This window comes from Nematolebias whitei, chromosome 23, assembly GCF_014905685.2.
Source record: "Nematolebias whitei isolate Nwh7 chromosome 23, NemWhi1, whole genome shotgun sequence".
NCBI classification, from domain to species: Eukaryota; Metazoa; Chordata; class Actinopteri; order Cyprinodontiformes; family Rivulidae; genus Nematolebias; species Nematolebias whitei.
Genome location: NC_056520.1, coordinates 946,740 through 960,147, shown reverse-complemented (window position 1 = coordinate 960,147; position 13,408 = coordinate 946,740). Strand labels below are relative to the sequence as shown.

At 44.0% G+C, this 13,408-nt stretch overlaps 1 protein-coding gene across 2 annotated transcripts in view; it reads right to left on the bottom strand.

Annotated features, from left to right (window-relative positions):
* LOC119428876 (R3H domain-containing protein 1) overlaps positions 1-13,408 on the bottom strand; it is a 62,359-nt gene that overhangs the window by 41,152 nt on the left and 7,799 nt on the right. For both annotated transcript variants that reach the window (XM_037696567.1, XM_037696568.1), the window contains exons 2-3: positions 11,139-11,286; positions 1,423-1,621 (exon numbers count right to left, since the gene is read on the bottom strand). In XM_037696567.1, coding sequence (XP_037552495.1) covers positions 1,423-1,581 — 159 coding nt within the window. In that variant the 5' untranslated portion in view covers positions 1,582-1,621; positions 11,139-11,286. The remainder of the gene's footprint in view (positions 1-1,422; positions 1,622-11,138; positions 11,287-13,408) is intronic.

The following is a 13,408-nucleotide window of genomic DNA, read 5'->3' as shown; positions in this document are numbered from 1 at the left end:
TCCCTCCCTCCCTCCCTCCCTCCCTCCCTCCCTCCCTCCCTCCCTCGCCACTTCTTCCTTTTTGGGTTTTGGGGTCACTGGTGCCCATATCCATTCTGTCCCATTTCAAAATACACTGGAGAATATTTATTTTCAAGTATTCAAGAATTAAATTAAGGGTTAGTTTTATTTGCGGTTATACATTTTCAAAATAAAATGGCAACGCTGGCGAAAACAAACGCAGGGTCAGTGTTTTTGGCTGGTGGTGCGATGGAAAGAAGCCCCCCTGCCATCAAAGCTCCGTGGCGACTGGAGAACCATTTGCCGTATTTTGTTTGGTTTAACGACAAATCGAATTATGTGAAAACAACAAATGCGTCATTTTCTGCATCAAAATGAAGAACAGAAAAACAGACAAATTATTCTAATAAGGAAGACAGATAACTAAAAGGTATGAATTATGTAGATGTCTGGTACGGTAGTTTTTTCCTAAAATACCAAAAGTCACCTCCAAATGTACCAGATTAGCTTTTTTAAAATCTTTTTGTATTTACACTTCAACGCTTCATGTTCCTTTTCAAGTTCCACCCCTCCTCCTTCCCACCTCCCTGCCCATCTGCCTCTCCTCCACCTCCTGCGCTCTCCCTGCTGCTCCCCCCATGCTGGTGTCATTCTGTTCCACGGGGCAACACAGACGCAGGAAGTCGGAAGAGAAGCCAAGACTTGAGCCCCGATTATCTGCCTGCCCGACTCCCTCGCTCCCTCTGCCACACGGCCAGATTGGCCCCAATCCTATTTTTAAGCTTCAGCCGAAGAGACGATCACGCCGTCTTTCACTGGTTTGTGGTTTTACGACCAAACTTTGGGATTTTAGAGCATTTCGCTTTGCTGTTCATTCCTTTGCGAGTACAAACCAGTCGACACTGGTTTTAAACTGGGAAACCAAATTAACAAGTGCAAATGTCATGAAATCCCAAAGTTCCAGTGACAACCACCTGATTCATTAGCAGTTCAACTAAAAGGTGTTCTGAATCCCCAGCAGGTACGGTCTTCCACGTAACTTTTGATATTTCTGAAGGGTTCTCGGCAGCGAACGCCACTTGGACCCACGTCGGAACCAAGCACAGTCAAGGTCCTCGTTATTATTTCAGGCTGTGCACACTCCAATCTTCAAAAACAAGTCTCCTTGCAGAGGCTGCCAGCAGGAATCATCTTGAATGCCGCAGGTGACAGGAGATCCCCAGGGTAGTGGGCGTCTTGACGTTGACATTTACTGAATTTTCATGGAAATGAGTGCAAAGAAGGAGTCTAGTGTTTGGCGAGGTGGTCAGCTTGGGAGACGTTCTCAAAGTGACGGCCTCTTTCAAAACGAGCTCTTTGTTCTTCTCGTATTTCTACGAGACACTGGTCGTATGACGGAGGTCTTACCGACTCATTATTTACCTGCATGTCCTTCATACTGTTGCTGCCGTGCTCCTCTCTGCTGCTCTGGCTCTTGTCGTAGGGCTCAGACTTGGTGGCGTTGTCGTTCGCAGGCGACGCGGTGTCTGCGGCCTCGGAAACCTTCATCGCTTCAGTGCCCGCGATGTCGGACATTCTCATCGCAAAGTCTTACAGGGAGATGTTGGCAAACACAGAGAACCTAAAAGACAGAAAGTCATGCTGGAATAAAGGTTGGGTTTCTAAAGATGCACGATACTGGATTTCTGGATGATATCCGATATGCCGATATGTTAAAACATATGGCCGATAACCGATACCGATACTTCCCCTTAGACCTCCGTACAGAGACTACAGAGCTTTCTCTGCTGTGGAATTAAAACACCACATTATTCTGCAGGTCTTTGTTAATGCGGCTGCTTCCAGATGCAGAAGACAAAAAGGGTCTGAAAATGATGCAACACTTCAACTTGGATTACGTTTAATATCAAATTTATTCACAACATTTACTCTAAAACGACGACGACACTCGAACAGTGCAAGTTTGTCAATTTTCACAAATCTCAACTCAACCTGGGTTAAGGTTAGGGTTAGGGTCACAAGCAACAAGTGAAAAGTGCGTTAATCGATATACTTGACAGTTTCTTAAATTCAAAGTTAACTTAAAACAGAAGCTTTTTATATCGGTGAGTTGTTTTGACGGAATGTCCGATATTTAACTTTATCGCCGATATCGGCAGATACCGATAATATTGCGCGTCTCCATTTTCTTTAAAACAAATTTAAAAGTAGCTGCCTTGCACGTGTCTGTAGGATTATGGTCTGTGACGAGGCCTACGTCATGTGTTTGGGCCAAGACACGACGGTTCAGGCAAGTCTTTGTCCTGCAGCTTCATATACCTGAGTATCAGAACTGGAGACACCTGCTCAATAAACAGGATTTTATTTATGTGAATGTTGAAGCGTTCACACAATCGTGCTCCGTTTCTCTTCCGTACATTTTTCTGCATCTTTCTCGTTCCACAACTTTTGTTCTATTTCAACAAATCCTGAACCAAAACGTTCGGCTCTTCCAGGACAATCCTGCTTTGACTTTTGGTGTTGGTGCAGCTTTAGCTGTTTGAAACATTTAGCCTTTTCTGACACTTTTTTCTTGTTTGAAAGTGGTTTAATTTTCAGTTAAGAGACTGAGGGGCCAGACGGAGATCGTCTAAGGGCCACTTTCAGCCCTCGGGCGATGTCGCCCACGTCTGCTCCACTACATCTGTTCAACTTGAAATAAAACGTAGAATGTTTGCAAGAAAAGAACAAAGATGTCAACCAAAGATAAAACACTCAATGAACAGAAATCAAATTTCTGATGAAATAAAATAGCAGTGCAACTTAAACTTTATTTTCTAAACTATAAATATAAAAATACTACCGTATTTTTTGGCCAATAAGTAGCAGTTTTTTGCATAATTTACATGCGACTTATCGGTTGAAGCGACTTATTTATGGATTCCCATATTTATAAACCGTTTATTTGGCTGAGATATGACCGTTTTCATTCATTATATCTGAGAAAAAAAAGAGCAGTACCACGTTCAGCCACTTGATGGCAGCAGAGTAGTAATGTTGTATGGCATGCTGTTGTATCATGTAATAGGTAAACGTGGCTATAATGACAAATTCAAAAAAGTTCAAGACAAAAACAACTGGACTTTATTTATTATACTTTATACGTTATTGTTTTTTTCTTGAACTTTAGAATTTACCATGTCCTGGATGACCGAGAATCGTCACCAGCTATTAATGACTCAATCGTCCTGCCGTAGCCTCCCCACCTTCATTCTGCTCTCTGCTTGGAACCGTCAAAACAACTGGACCGCCCGGCGAAATACGGATGATTTGACCATTAAAGTGCATTTATTAAGCAAACGTTAGACTGAGACACACCTTTGCTATAATTTCGAGCAAACAAATAATTGTCTTTAAGTGTTAATCTTGTTAGAGTCCTCCCGTGCACGCTCCCGCGGCCACCATTTGGCAGCCCATTGGTTTTTGGCACAACACCGGTCCACATTTCCGGGTCGTCGGTGGTGACGCATAATGGATGCAACGTATTTATGGATTTTTCAACTTTTTTAGACAAATATGGACTGATGAGACTTATAGGGCGGTGCGACACGTCCACCGGAAAATACAGTACTTAAAAAGAGCTAATTTAAATTTATTTTAGCTCTACAAGAATTAAATGGATAACTTTAGCAATAATTAGTTTGTTTTAGCAAACTGAATCATAAAAAGTGTTAAAAATGCCCGTTGATGCCGATCTAAATTGAGAACGTATACCGTACTTAGCAGAAAAGTGGCGTTACTACGGGTTAGACTATCGACGACGAACAAGTAACTGAGTTTGATGCAGTCACCGCGGTCTTTAAACGTCCTTGCGTACATTAAATCAAGCACACAGCAAAATAAACCGTTTTCCATTAAAACTGTGGTTCACATCTTGGCTCCGGGAGTTCTTTCAGCAGAGATGAGTGGTTCTGACGCCCTTGTGGATAATATCTTCACAAGGAACGAGCTACAGTTCTCCAACTTGGATACGAGATATCTCCACTGCGACGGGCGGCCTGAGTTTTCATGGCAGGATGAAAACAGTGATCCCGAGATTATTAATGACTTTGTCTGAATGGAATTCACATGAATTAGTGCCGCCTGCGTGAGGCGAGCAAGAAGTTTCGAGATGACAAAGGTTCGTGCTGTAGAAAGTGGCCGTCCGTCACGTTTTCCATGAAGAGGCTCGCAGCTTTGCAGCTGTTCAGTGCACGGCAGGGGGCACTTTGTCTCAGAGAATAGATGCAGGCCCTGCCTACACTACTCTGGACACGTTTCCAAATAAGCTTCTTCTTCTGTCCAGATGTCTTGTAGGATTTTAAACAAATGCTGAAAGAGCCATTCCAGGCCTGTAGGTGGCGCCAACGTTCACATTAACGACATTTCAAATGCAGAGAAAGAATGTTCTTCGATTGGCTAGACTTTCCTAGAACAACGTCGCTTTTGGAAACTTTTAAACACAGGTTCTAAAACTTTGTTGTTTCCAAAACGATATTTTTTGTTTTAGGAACATCTTAAACAAACAAACCTTTTTAAAAATGTCCTAATCTACACAGAAGCGCCTTAAACAACCCAAAACGCTGTACTGATTGAGCCAAGCCTGCGGCACTGTAGCGCTGCCACGAAAATACGCCGAAAACTGGAAACACAATTCAGAGCAAGGGTGAGTTTGCAAGCTGGGTGCATTTCAAGATTTTTTTTTCCAAAGGCTGAAACAATCAACAATGTTCTGAATATTCACAAACACCGTTCTCATGTGGACAGGGCTCGTTTTCCATTCAACTGACCATCGCTTCAACGTGGGCAGGATCGTCGTAGCAAGGCTGTTCAACGCTCTTCTGATGGACCCCCAACAATGGAGGATATTGAGATGATCGTACGCTATGTGCTCCATCTAAGGTTAGTCACACACAAGTTAAGTGAGCCAAGAGAGCTTAGGTTACAACAAAAAAAAAGGATAAAAGCAAACTGGTGTGGTTGTAGAAAATGGTGGATGACGATGACTGTTGTGAGTCTTTGCCAGGACTCATCCGGTCATGTGGCTCTATAACCAATTAATGTCCTGCTGAGATAAAATCATGGGCTCGATACAGCTCGCCTGGAACCTCCGTCAGGTAGGTTCCAAGAACCGAGCGGGAAGCCGGTTAATCACCCAATGGCAAGCTTCTGAACCTGTGCAAGGTCGACCCAAGTAGAGCGGCAAGTTGAGACCAATTAACGCCCCCCAAACGTCATTATTGTGGTTAATGGTAGGTACGGGCAATTAATTATTCTTCTTCTTTCTCTTTTGGGTTTTCCCTCTTCAGGGGTCACCACAGGAAGTCATCTTCCTCCCTCTCACTCCGTCCTCTGCATCCTCCGTCTTCACTCCAACTAACTCCACATCCTCTCTAACTGCAGCCATATACATCTTCTTTGGCTTTCCTCTGTCTTTTTCATTTCTAACATCCTTCTACCAATATACCCACTGTCCCTCCTCTGGACATGTCCAAACCACTGTCCCTCCTCTGGACACACCATACCATTTTATTTATAGAGCACTTAAAACAGCGACACGGTCAACCAAAGTGCTGTACAGACAGAACAACAGGTATCACACAAAGAAATATACAAAATGAAGTAAATCAGAATATAGACATAAAAACGATGCAGATAATAAATATGACGACTAACCAGTGACATGTCCAAACCATCTCAGTGTGTCCTCTCTAACTTTATCTCCCAGTTGTTCAACCTGTGCTGTACCTCTGATCATCTCATTCCTGATCTTCTCCATCCTCGTCTCTCCTAAGGAGAACCTCAACATCTTCATTTCTGCTACTTCCAGTTCTGTCTCCTGTCTTTTTGTCCATGTCTCTGTCTCCAGAACATACAACATAGCTGCTCTCACCACCGTCTTGTAAACTTCGCTTTGATGAACTGGCATTATAGTTTTGGCGTTTACGTGTTTGGGGTAGTGTTTTACAACGGATGCCCTTCCTGACACAACCCTCAACATGTACCCGAGCTTGGGACCAGCAAAAGGGATGCACTGGCTGGCAGGTTTCTAAATGTTCAAAATATCCAACTTTTGTAGCTGCACATTTGTTTCTGTCATTGTTGCGTTCTCATCTGAAAAAGATGACAAAGTTCAAATTATGGCTTTCATTAGCCTTAGCGGAGCGGAATGTAACGAAGTAAAACCCGTATCAGAAACACCTTTTATTTTAGCAATGTTTTGGATTTAGTTGTGTTCAAAATTATTTTACAAAATTACCATTAGTGCAATTTATTTTTGAGCAATGCCAGAACCAGTTAACCAGTACTTGCACTTTTTGAGCTATATAAATTAGAATTGTATGAGTAAACTGGTCCTCGGTCAGAAGAGTGGATTGCTCTCGTTGGGTCGAGGGTGAGGTTCTGCCTCAAGTGGAGGAGTTCAAGTATCTCAGAGTTTTGTTCAAAAGTGAGGGAAGAATGGAGCGTGAGCTCGACAGACGGATTGGTGCAGCATCTGCAGTATTGCAGACTCTGTGCCGGTCCATTGTGATGAAGACGGAGCAGAGCTGTAAGGCAAAGCTCTCCGTTTACTGGTTGGTCTACGTTCCTGCCATCACTTATGGCCAGGAACTTTGGGTAGTGACCGAAGGAATTAGGTCGTGGATACAGGAGGTTGAAATGAGTTTCTTCGCTACGCTGTGATAGGGTGAGAAGTTCAGTCATGGGGGAGAGACAGACTAGAACCGCTGCTTCTTCACATCGAAAGGAGCCAGTTGAGGTGGTTCGGGCATCTGGTAAGGATGCTTCCTGGGCGCCTCCGTAGGGAGGTGCTTCAGGCATGTCCGACTGGGAGGAGATCCCAGGGAGACCCAGGACACGCTGGAGAGACCACGTCTCTCGGTTGGCCTGGGAACACCTTGGAGTCCTCCCAAAAGATCTGGAAAAGGTGGCTGTGGAAAGAGATGTCTGTTCCTCCCCGCTCAAACTGCTGCCCCACGACGTGACTTCGGAAGAAGTGGAAGATAATGATGGATGGAGATGAGTAAAGTGTAAAATAAAGGTGTTTCAATGGACGTGAGCGGCTGTATTTTTGGCATTTTCTATGAGCGTGTGAGTCATTTGAAGAAGTGGATGGGGTAAAATTAAAAAAATAATAAGTGACCAGTATGTGGCTCATCCCAATTTTCTGGTATTTGGATTCCAAAATACAACAACACACCTCCCATACAATGAGATCTTGTAGACTCAGTTTTCTCCAACCAGCTAAATGTGTATCTCAGTAACACTCTGGGGAAATGTCCTCTGTTGACCTCACAAGGTGTGTAGTTTGTACAAGTACCACTGGCACATTTGGTTCAAAGACGACCCAGTATGGCGGTTAATGTAATGTTTCTGGCTCAAATACTGCCCAGGGAGTCACGTGGCGCTCTAGATTATCTTTTAAACACTTTGTGGTTGCAGATTACGGAGCAGAAGCAGACGTGTTGCAGGGCACGTCTGTGTAACTCCACAACCTCTTTTTGTTCAAGTCCCGGTGTGAGTTTGTCCCGCTGATCGGCTCTTATTAAGCGGGGCCCCCATGTGGAGCGACATGCAGCACACAGATGCACAAAAAGGGAGGGCAGACATCTGGTACATGAGAGCGATGAGTAATAGGTTAATTAGAAATGGGGGCTTTTGAAATTCACTTTGCACATCAGAAACTGGATCCGCACTTAATCTGCGCTTGGTGTGACCGGCTGTGTGGGGTCCACCCAATCAGCGGAGCCTCAAACCGTTAGGGTGTCGGTGATCAGAGCCAATTGTCTCATTAGATCACTGAGCTGCAAAGTGGTTGGTAACACTTGAACGCTTCATCTGTCCCCGAAAGAGCTGAGGCAGCAAGCAGGCGGCTGCGTCTTTTAAACGGTGCCACGCAATCCCCGCTACATCCGCGTCGTTGACTTTCACCAAGGGGCCACGGCTCTCCAGGCGTCTCCATCTCCGTTTAGAGGCTAAGAGGTTAGCTCAATTTTGCCAGAGCACTTGAGAGTCAGACGCTGAAATTCAATGGGCTGTCAGATGGTTTGACAACAGCGACGTTGGCCCCCCCTTTTTTATTCTTGAAGCAAAACAGCTTAATACTCCAGAGAGCCGCGCACGTCTTTGAATATTTAGAGTCTGCTGCTGACATTTTGACGAGTGAAGTCTCTCGAGCCGGTCTGTTGAAAATGTGCAATCCTGGACGGAAACGTTCGAGCCGGGCTGGTGATGGATAACCAGGGTGCCCCTCGTCGAGTACTTCATTCTTCCAAACACATTTTTATCACGGGAGCATTACAAGAAATTTGGCTCCGGGACTTTGATGTATCTCACCGTGTCGCCTCTCGCGGCTGAAGTAATTGCGATGCGGAGCCTGTTCAGAATCCCTGATGCTGTGACTGCACAAGTAATACGGATCATCATTTGGTCCTTGGCGCTACATTAAGAACAGAGAGCGGCAAACGGCTCTCCAACGAGACTTCGCCATCATTTCCTTCGACATGACTGTTCACATTTATTGCTCTGGTAACTTTGTAATGACATGTTGGACCAGAGGTGTCAAACTCATCGATACTAAAAAATACTTGGTTCAAGGCAAGGGCCGACCTCCGTCAACGTTTATTGAAAAATACTCAAATTACTCTTTATGTAGCAAGTCAAATCATTTTACACACAAATACAAATGATCCTCAATCAAACTTTATGTAGTTTAGACACATAACTTAAAGAGCAAAGAAACTTTAGACCTGGAAAAAACAATTATTTCTTGCGCCGTCACTGTAGCACAACCCGTTAAATCATTACAAAGAAAGAAAACACTACAAATACATTTGACACATACGAGAATACAGAAAAACGTAATTAATAGGGATGCACGATATTGAATATTTCAATTCAATTCAATTCAATTCAGTTTATTTATAAAGCACCAAATCACAACAAAGTTGTCTCGGGGACTTTACAGGAACATTCACATAAAAGCCAGTTAGTAAAGTTCTCTAAGGAGAAATATTTGGTCGATATCCGATATGTTAAAACTTATTTGGCTGATAACCGATACCAATACAGACATTTTTCCCCTAGACCTTCTTACAGAGACTACATAGCTCTCTCTGCTGTGGAATTAAAATATTATTCTGCAAGGTATTTGTTAATTTGGCAGCTACCAGATGTAGATGACAAGAAGGGGCTGACAATGATGCAACACTTCAACTTGGATTATGTTTAACGTCAGAGTTTATTCACAACATTTACTCTCTCCAACACAAGGACAACACTCGAACAGCGCCAGTTTGTAAATTTCCACAAATCTAAACTCATGAGCGCCTTTAATATCTGTGAATAATTTTGTTGGATTGGCCGATATTTAACTTTATGGCCAATATCGGCCGATAATATCGTGCATCCCTGGTAATTAAAGCAGACTCACAATGAGTCACGACACATACCTGGTAACTTTTCTTGGCTAGAGGACTTCGATTGCTCTTACTGGACTTTTCTCTGTTCTTCCACGTTAAACTCAAAGATTACCGTGAACGTCCAACGTATTTTTCTTGGCTTTAAGTGGGCGGTCGTGAGAAGTCTGCACTGAGTATGCTCAGTTTTTAAGGTGTGGATGTTTTCTACTCTGGAAACGATTCAAACATTAAGAAGAAATTAAATATATGCGTATAGGTTTAGGGTCCCTTCACAACGGGAAATGAAAAGTTTCAGTTAGTACGTTTAAAACTAATGTTCGGGGCCAGAAAAAACGTTTACAAGGGCCACGTTTGGCCCGCGGACCTTCAGTTTGACCCTACACGAGTATCTGCTGCTGTATTTCCATAGAAAATTAACCGGCGCTTCAACCAAAGTACTGTAATTTCTGGACTATTGAGCGCACACTAAGTAAATAAATTTAATTTTGTACGTTTATAGGCCGCACTTGTCTATAAGCCGCAGATGTCAACGTTGTAATAGGAGATATTTACGCAAAGATTTAAAAAAACGTAATTAAATAAGCACCGTAACAAACACAACGCACAGTAAAAGCTTCTTTCTGAACAGTGCCTGTGACGAGGCTGGTTAAAAATGAATAAATACTGTAGCCTATCAGGAAACGCCTAGCTTACGTGCAGCAGCAATAGTTCCTTCTTCGACAGCCAGATCGATCGCCTTCAAGTTCAAGTGCAAAATAAGTCACCAGAAGAATTCAGTGAGCGTGCATTTCATTTACGGTAATTCAAACTGTGACCTGTTCGCTAATTTCACTGGTCACATTTGAGCTTTTACCTTAATTTATACAGGTAGTCTCATCGAGTCACGAGGACCCGCCCCTCAAGAGACGTACTGGGCAGCTATACGAGTGCACGGGTGTGACGAAGCTAAATGTTTTGACGGCAGGAAGCTCGTTAGCCCGTCAAACAAAACAACACAAATTAGCTGTAGCATTTTATAAACCGCGGGGTTCAAAGTGTGTGAAAAAGTAGCAGCTTATAGTGCAGTAATTACGGTAATTTCTGCTTACTTTTGTTTTTTACACCACCTGCCACCATGGAGGGTGAATAACGGTCTCTGTGTTTGTCTGTTAGCAAAATATTACATGAACTAGTGACTGGATCTTAATGAAACTCCCAGGGATTTAACTTTTGGAGTCGTCACTATTGAAAAAGTAGGATCAAACCTTTGCATTTCCTAATCGAGGCTTTTCCAGTCGGGGTGCATTTTTAACACAAAACCTCCTGAAATTATTATTATTTTTTTAAATTACATGAATGAACTTCTCTAAGAGTCCCAGAATCTCGTTTCTGACATCATAGTTCATTATGATGGGATTATAATGTAAATGTTCACGAAACTATCACACCGTTCATAAACGCGTTAATGTGACGACGTCAAAGAATAGACATAAAGCAGTGGACCAGTAACTGGAAAAGTCCAACAGGTAGGTCTTTACCATTATTAGACAAAAAAGATCAAATGGAAATGTGTTTTTTAATACCCGATAGGTCTTTTTCCAGTTACGTCATCTCTGAGTTGGGAATTAGCGCCACGGACTGTCCGTTTGAAGAACTGCACGGGAACATTTAGATTCCTCTGCCTGGTGTCGGAGGGGCGAAACAAACGAGGACACCTACTTGTGTTGGAGCCAGCGGTGGTGGTCGCGGCCGTTGACGTCGATGAGGCGGGGCCTGCCGGTGCTACCCGAGACGTCTCTGCCCATGTCTGCTTCAGCTGCTCTGCACAGCGAGCGGGGCCTCCGGTGCCCTCATGACCCCCGCCCACCTGCAACCGAGAGCGAGCCGAGGGTTAGCGCTGCTGCGTCTGAAAACCAGGCTGAGTGGGGGTAGGGGTCAGAGGTCAGGACTGCCGTCGTCGCCTCGGAGTTCACAGTGTTCCGACAGCAGCTCAGGCATATAAAAACAAAGTGCGGCGAGCGCTTATTTCTGGGTCTGTGCGTGCCGTCGCACTGTAAATAATAGATGAGCGCCGAGAGTGGGAGTGCGCCCGAGCCAACCTTGGAACCTGAAAACCTTAGACATTCTGAGAGCAGCTTTCCACACATCGGAGCTGGGTGTATGAATTCAAATAAAATTAAATTCAACCTACAGCAGTCTTTACCAACACTTAATTGACTTACCAATACCACAAATGTATATAAAGCCATCAAGGGTTAAGAAGTCACTACTATACTTTCTAAAACTCAGTATCTTTATCGTGGTTTGGACTTTCGTCTTGTAACTCAACCTGACTGCATGCAAGCGATGGCAGAGAAATTAAATAAAAACCAGGGAATGAAAGTAATCAATTAATTAGTAACTAATGTGTTTCACATCCTCCGACCTCCATCTCAGCATGCTCGTGCAACCCTACACCCCCTAAAACAGCCTCAGAGAGCAGAACCCTTCTCTCAAGAAACGGAGAACAGCGCCGGTTCTTTTCAAAACCTCTCGAAGAACTAGGAATGAAAAGCTGGAAGGCATCAGGACGTTCAAAACCTCGTCCAGGTCCTTTAGGCTTTGGGACACGTCTCTGAATGAGCTGCGGGCAGAAATATCCCCATCGTGATTAAACAGCGTTAATGATCACTTTGACTTGGCCATGAACGCTAAAGCTCTTCTGTTCTCCAAACTTTGTTCCAAGATTATCCATTCCTGAATGGTTTTGTTAAACAGGGCGAGAGGAGTGTCGTCTTGCGCCGAATGTCTCCGCCTTCCAGACGGCGTGGATGAGAGCGTCACCGGAAAAGTCAAAATGGGAAAAAGCTGCTCTGGATTTCAGAGAAACCCCAGAAAGACAGTGCTCTGATAAAATCTTGTATTCATACAACCTTCATTTATACAGGTTAGTCTCATTGAGCCTCAAGGACTCATTTACAAGAGAGACCTGTGGTTGGCTGCCGAGCCTTCGCACCGAGCTCGACAGGTAAATGGTAAATGTACTGTACTTATATAGCACCTTCATATCTGATCAAGATACTCAAAGCTCTTACTACAATCTAAGTCCTTATTTACCCATTTATACAGCTCTATACTAGATCTATACAAAGAATAATCAGAGCTCTATCACATTCATGCACCAATGAGACAAACATTGGAGGCAATGAGGGGTTCAGTGTCTTGCCCAGGGACACTTCGGCATGTGACTGCTGGTGGAATCGAACCCCCAAATCTTGCATCGGAGGTCAACTGCTCTAAACACTCAGCCACAGCCGCTCCAAAGAATGCCTTAGGATTGCAAATAATAAAAATTAAAATGGGGACGCAGCCCCTATTTGACTAGGTTCAACAGCTTTCGATGAACTCCACAGAGCTGGAAAAGGATGCAGAGAAGGTCCTGGCTGGTTGGTATTAAAGTCACATGAATTCACATCGGTGTCACGGCGGAGTGGCAGCCTCACTCCATCAAAGCATCAGCACAAACTCATGACTGAGCAGATCTGTGTTTCAACCACCAAGACCTTAACGAACCCCGACTGTGAGGGGGTGTCCGTGCAATCTGAATACACAACACTTCAGCTTCAGATCTCGAACCCCACACTCTCTTTGAATTCAGAAAGCTCCTGGGATGAGAAGAGAAATGTCTTCAGTTACAAAATAAAACCCTTTGTCTTGAACTTTTTTTGATTTTACCATTTCCTGGACGACTGAGAATCTTCACCAGCGAACTACCAATACATCACTTTGAAACTGGAGCAGCTGCAATTATGAGACGATCTCAATGGAAATTATTACTTTGAAATACAAAAAAAGCCAACTAGAGCCCCCCCGCCTGCATCTCTGACCTTCCCCTCCTACACCTCCGCTTCGTTTTGTTCTGCTCAGCTCGATGCGGAGCTTTCGTCGGGCCAATAACCGGCTCAGCTTGAGGTGAAGGACCCTCCATCCTCTTCCTCCCTCTGCTGCCG